General features: G+C 51.2%; 1 protein-coding gene across 3 annotated transcripts in view; it reads right to left on the bottom strand.

Annotated features, from left to right (window-relative positions):
* Positions 1–12,655, bottom strand: part of SHISA9 (shisa family member 9) — a 515,393-nt gene extending 502,738 nt beyond the window's left edge. For 2 of the 3 annotated variants that reach the window (XM_043914350.1, XM_043914352.1), the window contains exon 1: positions 11,917–12,483. In XM_043914350.1, coding sequence (XP_043770285.1) covers positions 11,917–12,479 — 563 coding nt within the window. In that variant the 5' untranslated portion in view covers positions 12,480–12,483. Of the gene's footprint in view, positions 1–11,916 lie in introns of all 3 variants that reach the window. The other variant, XM_043914353.1, reaches the window with a different exon arrangement.
* Between the last annotated feature and the right edge of the window lie 2,043 nt (positions 12,656–14,698).

Below are 14,698 nucleotides of genomic sequence, written 5' to 3'. Positions count from 1 at the left end.
AAAAAAGAGGCCATAGCTCTCACCACATTCTCTAAAGATTTCTCTCCAAAATTTCAAACTATTTGAACTTTCAAGAGGATAGCAAAGTAAATGATCAGGGTGGTTCTCTGTGAATTCGGTCAGCACTGCCATTGGTAGATTCCCTGGCTCCTGCTGAGTGCCAAAATTCATGAAATTCACCAGAAAGCCAAGAATACATTTCCCAAAGGCAGCCCTTCCCAGAGCAGGGATGGGGACAGGGATTCTTAGGGCCTCTGTATCCTGGACAAGGTGTCTTCAAGGTGTGGTCCACTCACTCGGGGAATGCCTAATACAGTTTGGCAGGGTGGGGGGAAGGAAATATGACAGCTTCTGTGTATGGTCTTTAATCATTAAAAATAAGAAATATTTTTCTTAAAAAAATGAGGCTGGAGCCCTTACTTGGAACACCCATGTCAGATGGTGAGAATCAAGAACCTTGGACCACGGTGCCAACCTTGGCAGCAGCGTCATCTTTAGGGTGCATCACCTGTGCTGTAGTTATACACACCCCCAAAGGGATGTGCAAGCAAAGTATCTAGTTTTACTAAGCTAACCATCACTAGGTGGACATGGGGCTTAAGAATGTTCCCTCATAACAAAACCACAGCCTGGAGACAATACTGATGAAACAAGGACAGGAAAATGATAGACTGGACCCTCTCCTCTTCAACAGTTTCTCACGAGGTTAAAAAAAATGATGGCCTAGTCAGATCAAAATGAAATCAGCCAAAAATAATTCAAACTCTCATGAAGAATATTCGAAATATGGATTTATGTATGAATGGTGACCTTCATCCTCAACACACATTAGTGTGTTATTACACAAAGTCATCACCATTGGCAACAAATTGTAAATGTTTGTTTCACCTTCAGTTCTGTTTAATATACCTGTTCTTATGTATGCTTTCAGTTCAGTTCAGTTCAGTCGCTCAGTTGTGTCCGACTCTTTGCAACCCCATGAATCACAGCACGCCAGGCCTCCCTGTCCATCACCAACTCCCAGAGTCCACCCAAACCCATGTCCATCGAGTCGGTGATGCCATCCAGCCATCTCATCCTCTGTCGTCCCCTTCTCCTCCTGCCCCCAATCCCTCCCAGCATCAGGGTCTTTTCCAATGAGTCAACTCTTCGCATGAGGTGGCCAAAGTATTGGAGTTTCAGCTTCAGCATCAGTCCTTCCAATAACACCCAGGACTGATCTCCTTTAGGATGGACTGGTTGGATCTCCTTGCAGTCCAAGGGACTCTCAAGAGTCTTCTTCAACACCACAGTTCAAAAGCATCAATCTACAGTGCTCAGCTTTCCTCACAGTCCAACTCTCACATCCATACATGACCACTGGAAAAACCATACCCTTGACTAGACGGACCTTTGTTGGCAAAGTAATGTCTCTGGTTTTTAATATGCTATCTAGGTTGGTCCTAACTTTCTTTTCAAGGAGTAAGCGTCTTTTAATTTCTTGGCTGCAATCACCATCTACAGTGATTTTGGAGCCCAAAAAAATAAAGTCTGACACTGTTTCCACTGTCTCCCCTTCTATTTCTCATGAAGTGATAGGACCAGACGCCATGATCTTAGTTTCTGAATGTTAAGCTTTAAGCCAACTTTTTCACTCTCCTCTTTCACTTTCATCAAGAGGCTTTTTAGTTCCTCTTCACTTTCTGCCATAAGGATGGTGTCATCTGCATATCTGAGGTTATTGATATTTCTCCTGGCAATCCTGATTCCAGCTTGTGCTTCATCCAGCCCAGCATTTCTCATGATGTATTCTGCATATAAGTTAAATAAGCAGGGTGACACTATACAGCCTTGACATACTCCTTTTCCTATTTGGAACCAGTCTGTTGTTCCATGTCCAGTTCTATCTGTTTCTTCCTGACCTGCATACAGGTTTCTCAAGAGGCAGGTCAGGTGGTCTGGTATTCCTGTCTCTTTCAGAATTTTCTACAGTTTACTGTGAGTTTATTATGTATGCTTTAGAGTATATCTAAACAACAAGGTCCTTTTATATAGCACAACATTCAAAAAATGAAGATCATAGCATCCAGTCCCATCACTTCATGGCAAATAGATGGGGAAACAGTGATATACTTTATTTTCTTGGGCTCCAAAATCACTGTGACAGTGACTGCAGTCACGAACTTAAAAGACGCTTGCTCCTTGGAAGAAGTTATAACAAACCTAGACAGGGTATTATAAAGCAGAGACATCACTTTGCTGACAAAGGTCCATATAGTCAAAGCTATGGACTGTCCAACAATCATGTATGGATGTGAGAGTTGGACCATAAAGAAGGCAGAGTGCCTAGGAATTGATGGTTTTGAATTGCGGTGCTAGTGAAGACTCTTAAGAGTCCCTTGGACTGCAAGGAGATCAAACCAGTCAATCCTAAAGGAAATCAACCCTAAATATTCATTGGAAGGACTGATGCTTAAGCTGAAGCTCCAATATTTTGGTCACCTGATGTGAGTAACTGACTTATTGGAAAAGACCCTGAGGCTGGGAAAGATTGAAGGCAAGATGAGAAGGGGCGGCAGGGGATGAGATGGTTGGATGGCATCATTGACTCAATGGACATGAGTTTGAGCAAACTTCAGGAGATAGTGAAGGACAGTGAAGCCTGGCATGCTGCAGTTCATGGGGTCACAAAGGACCAGACATGACTTAGCGACTGAACAACAACTGTATAGCACAGGAAACTATATTTAATATTCTGTGATAAGCCATAATGGAAAACAATAAGAAAAAGAATATATATAGCTGAAGATAATTTTACTGCAGAAATTAATACAAATTGCAAGTCAACTGTCTTTCAATAAAAATTTTAAAAATAATAAATGCTATAGTGTACCTATTAATTGTTTGCTAGTATGTGCATATATTATACATGTTAGTCACTCAGTCATGTCCAACTCTTTGCAACCCTATGACCTATGGCCTGCCAGGCTCCTCTGTCCATGGAGTTCTCCAGGCAAGAATACTGGAGTGGGTTGCCATCTTCTTCTCCAGGGAACCTTCCCAACCCAGAGATCGAACCTAGGTCTCCTGCATTGGAGGCAGATTCTTTACCATCTGATCCACCAGGGAAACCCATATATTGTGTATACTAAAAAATATGCTACAAATAGGGATGTGGTTTTTTTTAATTTAGTGAATTAGACAGTGGAAAGAACCAACTATGCACCACAAGCCAAACAAATGCCTAAGGGATGGGTATTTACGTGTAGTACACACTCTGAGCGCTTCTCAAACTTGAATGTGCACACAGATTGAAGTGAAGTGAAGTCACTCAGTCGTGTCCGACTCTTTGCAACCCCGTGGAATGTAGCCTACCAGGCTCCTCCATCCATGGGATTCTCCAGGCAAGAATACTGGAGTGGGTTGCCATTTCCTTCTCCAGGGGTTCTTCCCAACCTGGGGATCAAACCCAGGTCTCCCGCATTGGAGGCAGACACTTTAAACTCTGAGCCACCTGGGTGCTTTTGTTAGGATGCAGATTCTGATTCAAGATGTCTGTGGCCGGCCCTGAGATTTGGAGCCAGGTGACAGAGTTACTGCTGGTCCACACTTAAAAGAGCAAGATCCTAAATGTACTGTGATGGTAACTTTTATGTGTTAATTTGACGTGCCACAGTGTGACCAAAGATTTGGTCAAACATTATTCTGAATGCCTCTGAGTGGGTGTTTTTGGATGAAATTAACATTTAGATTGATAGACTGAGGAAAGCAGATTGCCCTCCACAGCATGGGTGGGCCTCACCCAATCGGTTGAAGACTGGAATAGAACAAAGGCTCATCCTCCCCCAAGAAAGAGAATTTTCCTGCCTGTTGGCCTTCAGACTGGGACATCAGGTCCTCATGGTTCTACAGTGACTTATAGGCTTTCAGATTCAAACTGGGACCTTAGGACTTCCCTGGTGGTCTAGTGACTAAGACTCCATGCTTCCACTGCAGGGAGCACGGGTTTGATCCCTGGTCAGGGAACTAAGATCCCACATGCTTTGAGGTACAGACAAAAAGTAAAAAAAGAAGGAAAAAAAAAAACAAACTTGGACCGTGACTCTGCAGATTTTGTACCTACCAGCCTCCATTATCATGTGTGGCAAGTCTGCCTAATCTCTAGATAAGCAGATAGTTAGACAGATCTCCTGAAGATTCTGTTCCTCTGGAGAACCCTGACTTAATAAAGGCACCTTATTGAAGAACCTACACTTTTCCTCCATATCCCTTAACCCAGTTCCAAACAGCTGAAAGACTGCCATTTTTGAGGCTGAAGATGATGGAATACTGGCAGTTTCATAAGGTTCAACTTGGTGTCTATTCACTTGTACATTCACTTGTACGTCACCCACCTCCTGCCATGGACCGTGAGCTCTATGCCTGCATTATTCCCTGCAGTTTCAGAGCTCTCAGTCCAGTGCTGGATCTACTACAGGCACTCAATAAACACCTACTGAATGACTAAATCCATGAGCAAATACATGATGATGGAATGCGGAGGAACCTTATGTCATGTAAACCAGGATGTCAGGAATCAGAACTCCTATGTGCCAGGTACTATAGCAGGACTCAAGTGACAGATGGGGAAAGACTGCACTCCTTACTGTGAACAATAATGGAAGGAGGCAGATGATAAACTAGTAGACCAGTACATTAGTAAGTTCGTTTTAGAGTGTAATGTGAAATGCAGCAAATCACATTGAGTGATGGGCTGGAGGGGGTGGGGGAGCATCGGTAAATAAGCCTAGGGGATCAAGGACAGCTTCTCAGACAAGGTGACATTGAGCTGAGACCTGAATGCTGAGAAAGGGCCAGCCAGAGAATTTGAGGCAAACCAACACAGCAACCCCAAGGCAGCAACAAGCACGGCATATCTGAGGAATGACAAGACAAGTCTGCGTCCCTTTTCTTTCCAATTACAGTGAGTAAATAAAAGACCCCAGCATCGCCAAATGGAGCTCAGAGTTCCAACATCTCGCTTCGAAGCCTCCAGGGGTTCCAAGGTCTGAACTGTTTCCTGACTTTTAAACACTTGAATGGGATTCCTGAGATTTTTTCCTCTGGTACCAGCAGCATCATTTATTTTTCAAAGATCTAAGGGCAATGGACATGAGGTTACTTTCTGGGGAAGTGGTTATACGGGTGTAGCCACGTGTCCACGTTCATCAAACTACACATAATATGTGTACACTGTATTGTGTAAATTAGACTCCAATAAAGTTGATTTTTAAAATGCAAGGTCTCAGTGTGCAAAGAGAAGCAAAACATATTCTGCAAGGAAAAATTTAGATAGCCAGTGGGAATTTGCTATATGATGCAGGCATCTCAGGCCGGTGCTCCGTGACAACCTACACAGCTAGGATGCGGTGAGGGGTGGGAGGGAGGTTCAAGAGGGAGGGGATGTAGGTATACCTATGGCTGATCCATGTTGATGAGTGGAAGAAACCAACACAACACTGTAAACAATTAACCTCCAATTAAAAACTAAAATTAAAAAAATAACTTAGAGACTTTCTGTGGCCAACAGCATATGCATTCATGGGCTTCTCCAGCCTGGGCAGCTGGTGAAAGCCACAGGATAACCATAAATGTATAAGAAAAGGGAGGTGGAGGGGAGGCTGGAATAAGAGAGAAAAGGCAAGAGCAGGAGGGACTTTGGAGAAGGCAATTGCAACCCACTCCAGTACTCTTGCCTGGAAAATCCCATGGACAGAGGAGCCTGGTAGGCTGCAGTCCATGGGGTCTCGAAGAGTCAGACACGACTGAGGACTTCACTTTCACTTTTCACTTTCATGCATTGGAGAAGGAAATGGCAACCCACCCCAGTGTTCTTGCCTGGAGAATCCCAGGGACGGGGGAGCCTGGTGGACTGCCGTCTATGGGGTCGCACAGAGTCGGACATGACTAAAGCGACTTAGCAGCAGCAGGAGGGACGTTTATCACTTGATGCCATTTGCAAGAGATTCAAGCATTCGTGAAGCATGCTTGAAAAACACACGGGACATTGTGCTATGTAATTTGCCACTTGGACTTCTGACTGTTTGAAGGTGGGCAAGATAATGACTTATGTTCCCTACTGGCTTCGAATGTAAAGAGCTTCAAACATGCATTCCTGCCCCCAAGGTCATTTCTCACCAATGCCTTTGCCAAGAGGGCTGGCCCTGCCAGGGGCAGATGCAGGAAACATCCATAGTCTTGATCTGACTCGGGCTCCTTGAACCAGCCCTGACATGTGCACTCTTATTTGCAGGGCATCAAGCACCTCTCTGTGATCGGCAAAGACTGAAGCCCTGGATGTCAGTGCTTCAAGGCAGTGCAGCCTGGTGGTCAAGGACCCGTGCCATAGCCTCAGACTGTCTGGGCCTGAAGTCCAGCTCCTCCACTCGCTAAGGGATTTTGCATCCTGTTGAAAAGCAATCTGTGCCTCTGTGAAAAGCAGATTGTCATAAAGCTGACCTCCGTGGGACATGAAATTAAATGAGAATTTACACACAAGCTTATGGCAAAATAGCAAAGCCAGCAAGTGTCCTTGAATATCAGCCAGGCCAATGAGGGGGTGTGGGATGGACTGGGGAGGTTGGGATGGACATATATATACTATGTATAAAAACAGGTAACTAATAAGAACCTGCTGTAAGCACAGGTGCTCTGTGGTAACCTAAATGGGAAGGAAATCTAAAAAAGAGGGGAAATATGTATAAGCACAACTGATTCACTCTGCTATACAGCAGAAATGAACGCAACATTGTAAAGCAACTATACTCCAATAAAACGCATGGCAAAGCTCTGGCCTGGGTCATTTTTTTTTAATTAACTTTTATTGGGATTGACATATATACACTACTATGTGTTAAATAGGTAACTGATGAGAACCTACCGAACTTGCCACCTGTCCTGCTGAAATTCAACGCAAGTCCAGAGAGGTGACGAGACTTGGCCAATGTCACGCAGCTAAATAGACATGGCAGAGCAGGCACTAGGCAAAGAGTTCCAGACGACAACTTCACCTCCTTCCATAGATAAGGGGGAGAAAATTCCAATGATAAGGATGATAATAAAGGGTCAGAGTCACTGAGCAGTGACTACGGCAGGTCCTGCTCTATGAGATTTCTAAGCCCAGTCTCAGTGAATCCTCACACAGACCTATGACACAGGGACCCTCATCATCCCATTTTTAAAGACAGGAATCTGAGAATCAGAGATGAGCTGCAAATTTCCCAAAATTTCACACTATTAAGTGGCTGAGCTGGGACTGAATCTGGAGCCATTTGACTTGAACCCATTTCTCTTTAGATCAGCCCAACGACCCCTCTGGGGACTGCAGGGAACATGACTGACTGAACTGGGGACCAGGGCAGTAGTGGACGGGGGCAAGTGAAATTAACCTGAGGGTCCTAAAGGGAACAAATGCCGCTTGAAAATGCAGGTCCAGTATTACCAGATCTATTGATTTCTCAAGAGAAATCAGAAGATCAGGATTTCTATGCGAAACCTCCCAGTTTTTTAAATGTTGGTCATTGGTTCTAAGTTGGTTTTAAAACACTGTACACCATAGAGGCTAAAGAGATTTCACAGCCAAACGCAGTGAGCCTTGACTGAAATCCTGGTTTGAAAACCCAGTCTCTAAAAGACATTTCTGGTGTATGACTGGGAAAACAGTAATACGATTGGCTATTTGATGATGTTACGGAATTTTTGTTCCTTTTGGGGGGCAGAATACTGGAACTGTGTTATGTGGGAGAAATGTCCTTGTTCTTAGGAGATCCACGCTTAAGTATTTAGGGATGAAGTGTCATGTCTGCAACTTATTTTCAACTGCTCAGCCAAAAAAAAAAAAAAAAGGAAAAAAGAGAGGAAGGAAAAAAGGAAGGAAGGAAAGAAGGAAGAGGGAGAGAGAGATAGCCATAAAGCAAACGTGACAAAATACTAATAACTGTTCAATCTAAATGAGTAGTTTTTGACTGGGAGTGACTCCGCTCCTAGATGACTTTTGGCAATGTCTGAGGACATTTTAATTGTCCCGACTGCAGTGTGGGTGGGTGCCACCTGCACCTAAGGAGGCAGGGTCCAGAGATGCTGCCAAACACCCAGCAATGCACCGGACTGCCTCCCACAGCAGAGAACAATCAAGCCCCAAATGTCAAGAGTGGCAAGGGGAGGAAATTCTGATCTAGATGAAAGACATACTAGAGTTTATGTTTATTCTTCTTTCAAGTTTTCTGCATATTTAAAATGTTTCATAACAACAAATCGGGAACAACTTAAGAATTCATGTGTGTAGGCTCAATCGCTTCAGTCATGTTTGACTCTTTGCAACCCTATGGACTGTAGCCCCCCAGGCTCCTCCATCCATGGGATTCTCCAGGCAAGAATACAGGAGTGTGCTGCCATGCCTTCCTCCGGGGAATCTTCCAGACCCATGGATCATACTCGCATCTCCTGTGTTGCAGGTGAATTCTTTACCCACTGAGCCACCTGGAAAGCCCAAAAGTAAGAATACAGACATAGAAATATGTTGCAGACCAAATAAAATGTGTCTGCATGGTTTGGTACTATTTGGTACCCACCATTTGCGGTCACTTCTTCCAATAAATAGTGACTGAATGTGGCTGTGGTTATATCTGCTGTCGAAGGATCTATACAGTTTTCTCCACCTCACAGGCCAGGCCTGCGCACACTCTGGAATTGCTGTCTCTCCCCTTTTTCAGTCCTAATCAGCCCAGAAGGAAGCAGGCGATATGCCCAGGCCTCTGAGACTGGAAACACCTCATCAAATACAAGCACACAGGTCACTAGAAGCAGTCAACAGTGTGACGTGGCAGCAGCACATGCTGTTAGTCTTTGAGGAGTAGGTACTCTCAGGAAAGGTAAGAACAAAGTTTCCATTCCAGTGACCCCTGCAGCTCGAGACAAATTTAAGAGGCTGCAGCCAGCAGGTTAATTTCACCTGAAAGCCACCCTACAGCTTCTCTGATGCAGAGTTTGGCGTGCTGGACCCAGCCAAACATCCTATGGTCCGTGCGGGCAAAAGCGAATGAGCCATGGCTGGGATAGGAAATGATTAACTGCATCAGTAGAGCAAGATGCACTTGGTGAGTACTTGGGGCAAGCCCCAGCACCATAGAAACACACCCAAAGGCTACACACACAGGGAGAACCAGCAACACCATGTAAGTAAGAGTCACACTGAATGAATCCATCCACCCTCCTTCCGGGAAAATGGTCCCAAGTCAAGTGTGGACCACTTTACACAAGCCGTTCAGGGAGGTGGTAAAAACGCAGACTTCTGAGGCCCAGATAGATGGATTTAGAATCTCTCTGGATCAAGCGCAGGACTGTGCATTTTAGGAAGCTCCTCAAATTCTGATGCTCACTCAACCTGAAAACATCTGCCCCAGACACAGCTGACACCAGGGGACTAAGGAATGCGCAATTTTCTCTGTGACCTTGAGCAAGCCACCAATCTCAGCTATGATTTGCTCCTATGTAATACAGAATTAGCACCTGTCTCATCACTGTGCGAACTAAATGATGTTTACACACACACACACACACACACACACACACACACACACACCCTAGTACAGTGCCTGGCACCCAGAACTGTGCTCAGCAAATGTTACTTCCTTTTCCTGGACAGTGACTGACTGAACACCATAAAGCCCGGAGAGATACTCAAAGTATGGATGTACAGGCCCCACCCTAGAGATCCTGACTTGAACCATCAGGGTGGGGCCCCTGGCAACGGGGTTTTTTAAAAAAGCATTCCAGGTCACCCTAAACATCAGCCAAGGTTGAAAACTATACCCTGGAAGTCATCAGTAAAAATCAAGCATTCTTTCTTTTCAGGAGTATGTACTTCACTCCTGCCTGGAATTCTCAAGATGTATGCAAGAGGAGCCTGTGCTGGGGCTCTGCGACCCCAGTACTGGATACCCCCTAGATTACACCACCAAGGAGACCTTTCCCGGTACCTGTAGAGGAATGTGGCTGCAGCCTGCCGGGCTGCAAGCGGGCAGGACCAGGAAGTTGAGTCCCTGGGGCCTCAGGCCAGCATCACTTTCTCCCACAGTTGCCCAAAGGTTAGTGCTCCTCCCCAGCTTCCCACCTCCCTCCTCCTGCCTCTCCACCCCCATCCCAACCGAACGAGGAGGAGAGCTCCCGAAGCCCTGGTTTGCAAGGCAAAGGCTCCAAGGAGCTTTCAGCAGAGGAATTAAGTCGAAATCTGCCAGGCAGCCTACCCATCCCTGGGTGAATTTCCCTACCGAGGCAACAGTCGCTGCCGCAACCCTGCTTCCGAGACTCGTTCGCAACACCAGACCCTTGGCGAGGACAGCGGGGGGACGTGGAACCACCGGCCCGTGGGGTTGGCGATCGGGCACCTTGGGGTGGCAGGAGGTGGGCGGGGCCCGCGCTTGACTCTTCTGGTAGGTCAGGCTTTCTTGAAACCCCTGGGAGAGGGGGGTTTCTGTGCCTCTTGATCCCACCATCCATCCACACCTCCCTGCTAACCCAAACCGAGAGCAACTTCCTCACCCCTTTCTTCCCCCAAATTCTTCCCTTGGGGTGGGGAAGGGGGGTGGGGAATCATCCGATAATCTGCATATAAATAGAAAATAATTACTAGTGAGGTGCTGGTGATGTTCCTCGCCTATTTTTGGTGGGTCTCTTTGTTGAGATTTTTTAGGCAGGCACACGGAGCGCGTGCAGACACACGCGCGCGCACAGGCAGCCGGAGGTGCGGGGTGTGTGTGTGTGTGTTTGGGGGTGGGGGGAACACATGGCGACTCTGTTGCGCGTATACGGAAAGAGAATAAACCTTGTTCCCCAGTCATCCGGCTGTGTGCAGGCGACCCCGCGCTCTTTAACACCCTCCCCCGTCTCCCCTCACCCCAGCCGGGACCCCACACCAACCCCTGGCCTCTCCCCGGCCGGGGGTTGCATCCTCCCGTCTGCGTCTTCCGCCTCCAAAGTTACTGGGTTGTGCGAATCGATTTAGACACTCGGGGAAGGGAAAAAAAAAAAAGGCAAATAGCTCCATTAATCCCCAAATGCCTTCTCCCATCTGCTGCGACTTGCTCGTGCTGGGACTTGCATAATGAATAAGGCAAAAGGGAAAGTTGACGAATCAGAGTGTCTAGGGGGGTGAAGGCACGCTGGGAGGGGGCTCCGGCCCTGGGAGGCCACACCAGCCCGCGCAAAGGGCGCAGCGCCACGGCTGCGGTCTCTGCCCCCGACAGAGAGAGGTGGCGGCTGGAGAGAGGGACGAGGGGGTGATGGGGAGGGGGGTGCGAGGTCCCAATTCCAGGGACCTGGCAGCTCGGCGGAAAGCGAGGCGGCCGCTCCATGCAAAGCTTTTGTTCTCGCCCTCCCCGCACTCTCCACCTCCCTCGCCACATTTTCGCGAGTCGTACGAGTTGCAGGCGGCACACACTCCTGGCCTCCCTCCCTCCCCCCCCGCACACACGCGCGCGCGGGCTCACACACGCCCCCCTTCCCTTTCGGGCTCGCCGGCCCCCGTTTACCTAGAGGCTCGTATGCGGAATCCGAAGGCTGGACCACCCCCCGTCCCCAAAACCCAAGACTCCAAAGACACGGGCTCTCAGGCTGTCTCAAGTCCGCTGCAATACTCCGCGGGAGGGGGCGGCAAGAGAGCTGGGGGGCGGGGGGGCGGGGGGGAGACACCCCTAATCCACACACACTCTCTCACATCCACACCTGCGCTGAGGTCCCCGTCCCCCCTCTGCACTCCCAGCCCAAGTTGGCTGCCCGGGTGACATCCCCCCGCGGAAAGGCCAGGGTGGAGGGGGAGCGCCATTGCCTCCGGGAAGGTGGGGAGGGGCGGGGAGGGAGAGCGGCGCCCGGGGAGTGGGGGGGCGGGGGGCGGCAGCCCACCTGGACATGTGCTCCCTTTGGGGCCGGTGCGCTTTCTCCAGCCCCAGCTTGGTGAAGATGCCCACCAGCACCATGACGGCCACCACCCCGCAGATGATGTAAACGATCAGGTTGGTCTTGTCCTTGGTGGGGTCGTGCAGGGGGTCGTCCTTCCGCGCGGGGGGCTTGCCGGTGTTGAGCCAGAGCGGAGTGTCGTAGTTGGTGCAGGTGCTCTGATTCAGTCGCCGCTTCTTAAACGTGCAGCAGAACCGGAAGCCACAAGTCCCGCAGCAAAAGATGAAGTCGCCCGAGCTGCAGTTGAACGGCGGGTCCCACTGGCCCATGACATCGAAGTAGCCCCGGCAGAAGTCCGGCGTGGGCGCCCGGGTCGGGGGCGCGTCCGAGACCCCCACGCCCTCGCCGACCTCTCCCGAGGCGGCCCCGGAGCGGTTGCCCCCCGTCAGCACCACCACGCCGCCCAGCTGCGCCAGCTGCCCGTGCCCCGCTCGCTCCTGCGCCCGGCACACGCGGGCGCACAGCTCGGTGAGGAAGCAGCCGAGAAGCAGCCGGAGGACGCGGCGCATCGTGTCTCCCAGCCCGGGCTCGGCCACTCGGCCGCCGCTGGAGCCGCTGCAGCCGCCTCTCGAGGCGCGGCCGAAGCTGCCGAGGCTGCTGCCGGGGGCTGCGAGCCGCCGCGGGCCGCACATGCAGGGAGCGGCGCGGGGCGCTCGGTGGTCGGCGGCCACTGCGCTCGGCTCAGCCCGCGTTCGCCTCCAGCGCGCCGCGCGCCGAGGGGCCGGCCGGGGAGGAGCGCGCCGGGCCGGGCGGGGGGAGGAGGAACGGGGGCCAGCGCGGGGTGCAGGTCCGGCTGGCTCCCGTGGGGAGGCGGGGGCCGGAGAGCAAGGGCGAGTCGGGCGGTGCGCGCCTCCCCTCGGCCGGCGGCTCGGGACTCGCCGCCCCGCGCCCGCTCGCAGGCTCCCTGCTCACCTCTCCAGCACGCCAAGTGCGCGGGAGAGAGCGAAGCGACACTTGTGGAATGAAGGGAGGGCAGGAGGGAAGGGGGAGGGGGAGGAGGGCGGGCAGAGGAGGCGCGGGGGGGAGGGGGCGGGAGCGAGCTCGAGAGGGGCGGGGGCGCGGGAGAGGTGACTCCCGCGGGCGGGCGGGCGGGAGCCAGGCGGGGGGCGTGCGGAGCCGAGCCGGGCTGGCGGGCGGACAGGAGCGAGCTCCGGCAGCCGCAGTGGCTGAAGGCACAGCTCGGATTTCCCGGCAGGTGGGGGACGGCGGCGGGACCTCCCGCGCCCTCACTGGGCGGGAGCCGCGGTTCCGACCTGTTTGGGGCGCGGAGGCGGCTCCGCCGGTGGCTTTTTCCCGGGTGCGTGCGCAGGAGCGGCGGCTCGAGTCGGCCCACCGGGGAAAGGGGTGTCTCGAAGGGTTGAGGGACAGACCAGGTGGCTTCCACTCCAAGACGGAGTGGGGCGCGATCTGATCAGGATCGTCCCTCCCAGGTGCCCGGGGACTGCCTGGCCCTTTCCTGGGCCGTGCCCTCCAACCCGGGACTAACCCGGGCTGGGTCGACTCCCGGGACCCAGGCGAGGACCAAGGCAGAGCTGGGAGGGCGCCTGGGCCCGGCGTAAGCACCCCCGGGAGAGGGGCTCGGGATGAAATTAAGTCAAAGAAACGCAGGGAAGGTGAGGCAGTGACCACCGCCGAGGCGATGACCTGGCCCCAGAACGTCTTTCCTTGGTACTCTCTCCCAGGCCCCTGGACCGGCCACTTGGTCCCTCTTCGCCGAAGCCGCCTTCTCCGCGCTCCACAGGAGGGCCACACCGCGGCGCCGCCTCTGCGCGCCCAGATCTGGTGCAGCGCAAGGCCTGGGCGCCCAGCCTCGGCCGCCCTCCCGTACCTGCAGCCCTCGCGCATCGTTCTCCGGGAGCCGGCTGGCCCCTGTCCCCACCTACCCCCACCACCACCCCGGATATCCTCACCGGAGCTGCCGAACCCGGCCTTGCTTCCTCGGCTCCAAGTCTCCCGTGGTCAGTGTTTCCAAATCTGCCCTAGCTCACATCAGCCGATTCCAGCCAGCCGTCGGCCCTCTCCCATTTCTCCCACTTCTTCCTCTCCTCGGCTTGAATTTGACTCCAGTAGCCCCTAAAACAGGATTTGTACCAAAGCTGCTACACCAAATTTAGATCCCCACACGCCCCTGCGTTTTGTTTTTTAATTGCATTAACTAAGTATACACTTTGCAGTCGGCTAGGCGATTTGCAGGCAAATGTTTCCACCACCCCTCTCCTCCATTTGGCTGCAGTCAAGGGCTTCTCAGGGCATTTCCGAAGAATCAAGAGCTTGGGCCACAGAGAAGGTGACATACTACGGTGGGGGTCTCCTTAATTGGAAAATCATGGGGTTTTAATGGGACTGTTTTGCAAATTTTCTCAGCAGGAGAGGGGGTTCTGCTATTTATGCCTTCTCTTTGAAGAAATGGTCACCTACTCTCTCCCGCTAAAAACTAGCAGAGAATGACCCGATTCCAACAAAAACACACCAGGGCCATATTGATAGAGCCATATCCAGGAGTGAACCAGCCCTGGAAGAATAAATGAACTATGGGCTGTTATATCCCAAACCCATCAGGACAAGGCATGAGATTGCGTAGTCTGACCTCCTTGTGTTCATCAGAACAGGATCCCCCAAACAAGACAGTGTCCACGCACACCTGTGTCCACGCACACCCACCACCACGGTGTGAGTCTCTGCAAACACAGGTGTGTGAGCTGACCACAGCTGACATTTATTCGGTGCC

The sequence above is a fragment of the Cervus elaphus genome, chromosome 10, assembly GCF_910594005.1.
Source record: "Cervus elaphus chromosome 10, mCerEla1.1, whole genome shotgun sequence".
Taxonomy (NCBI): domain Eukaryota; kingdom Metazoa; phylum Chordata; class Mammalia; order Artiodactyla; family Cervidae; genus Cervus; species Cervus elaphus.
The sequence above is the reverse complement of the archived record's forward strand: the minus strand, read 5'-3'. Positions and strand labels throughout refer to the sequence as shown.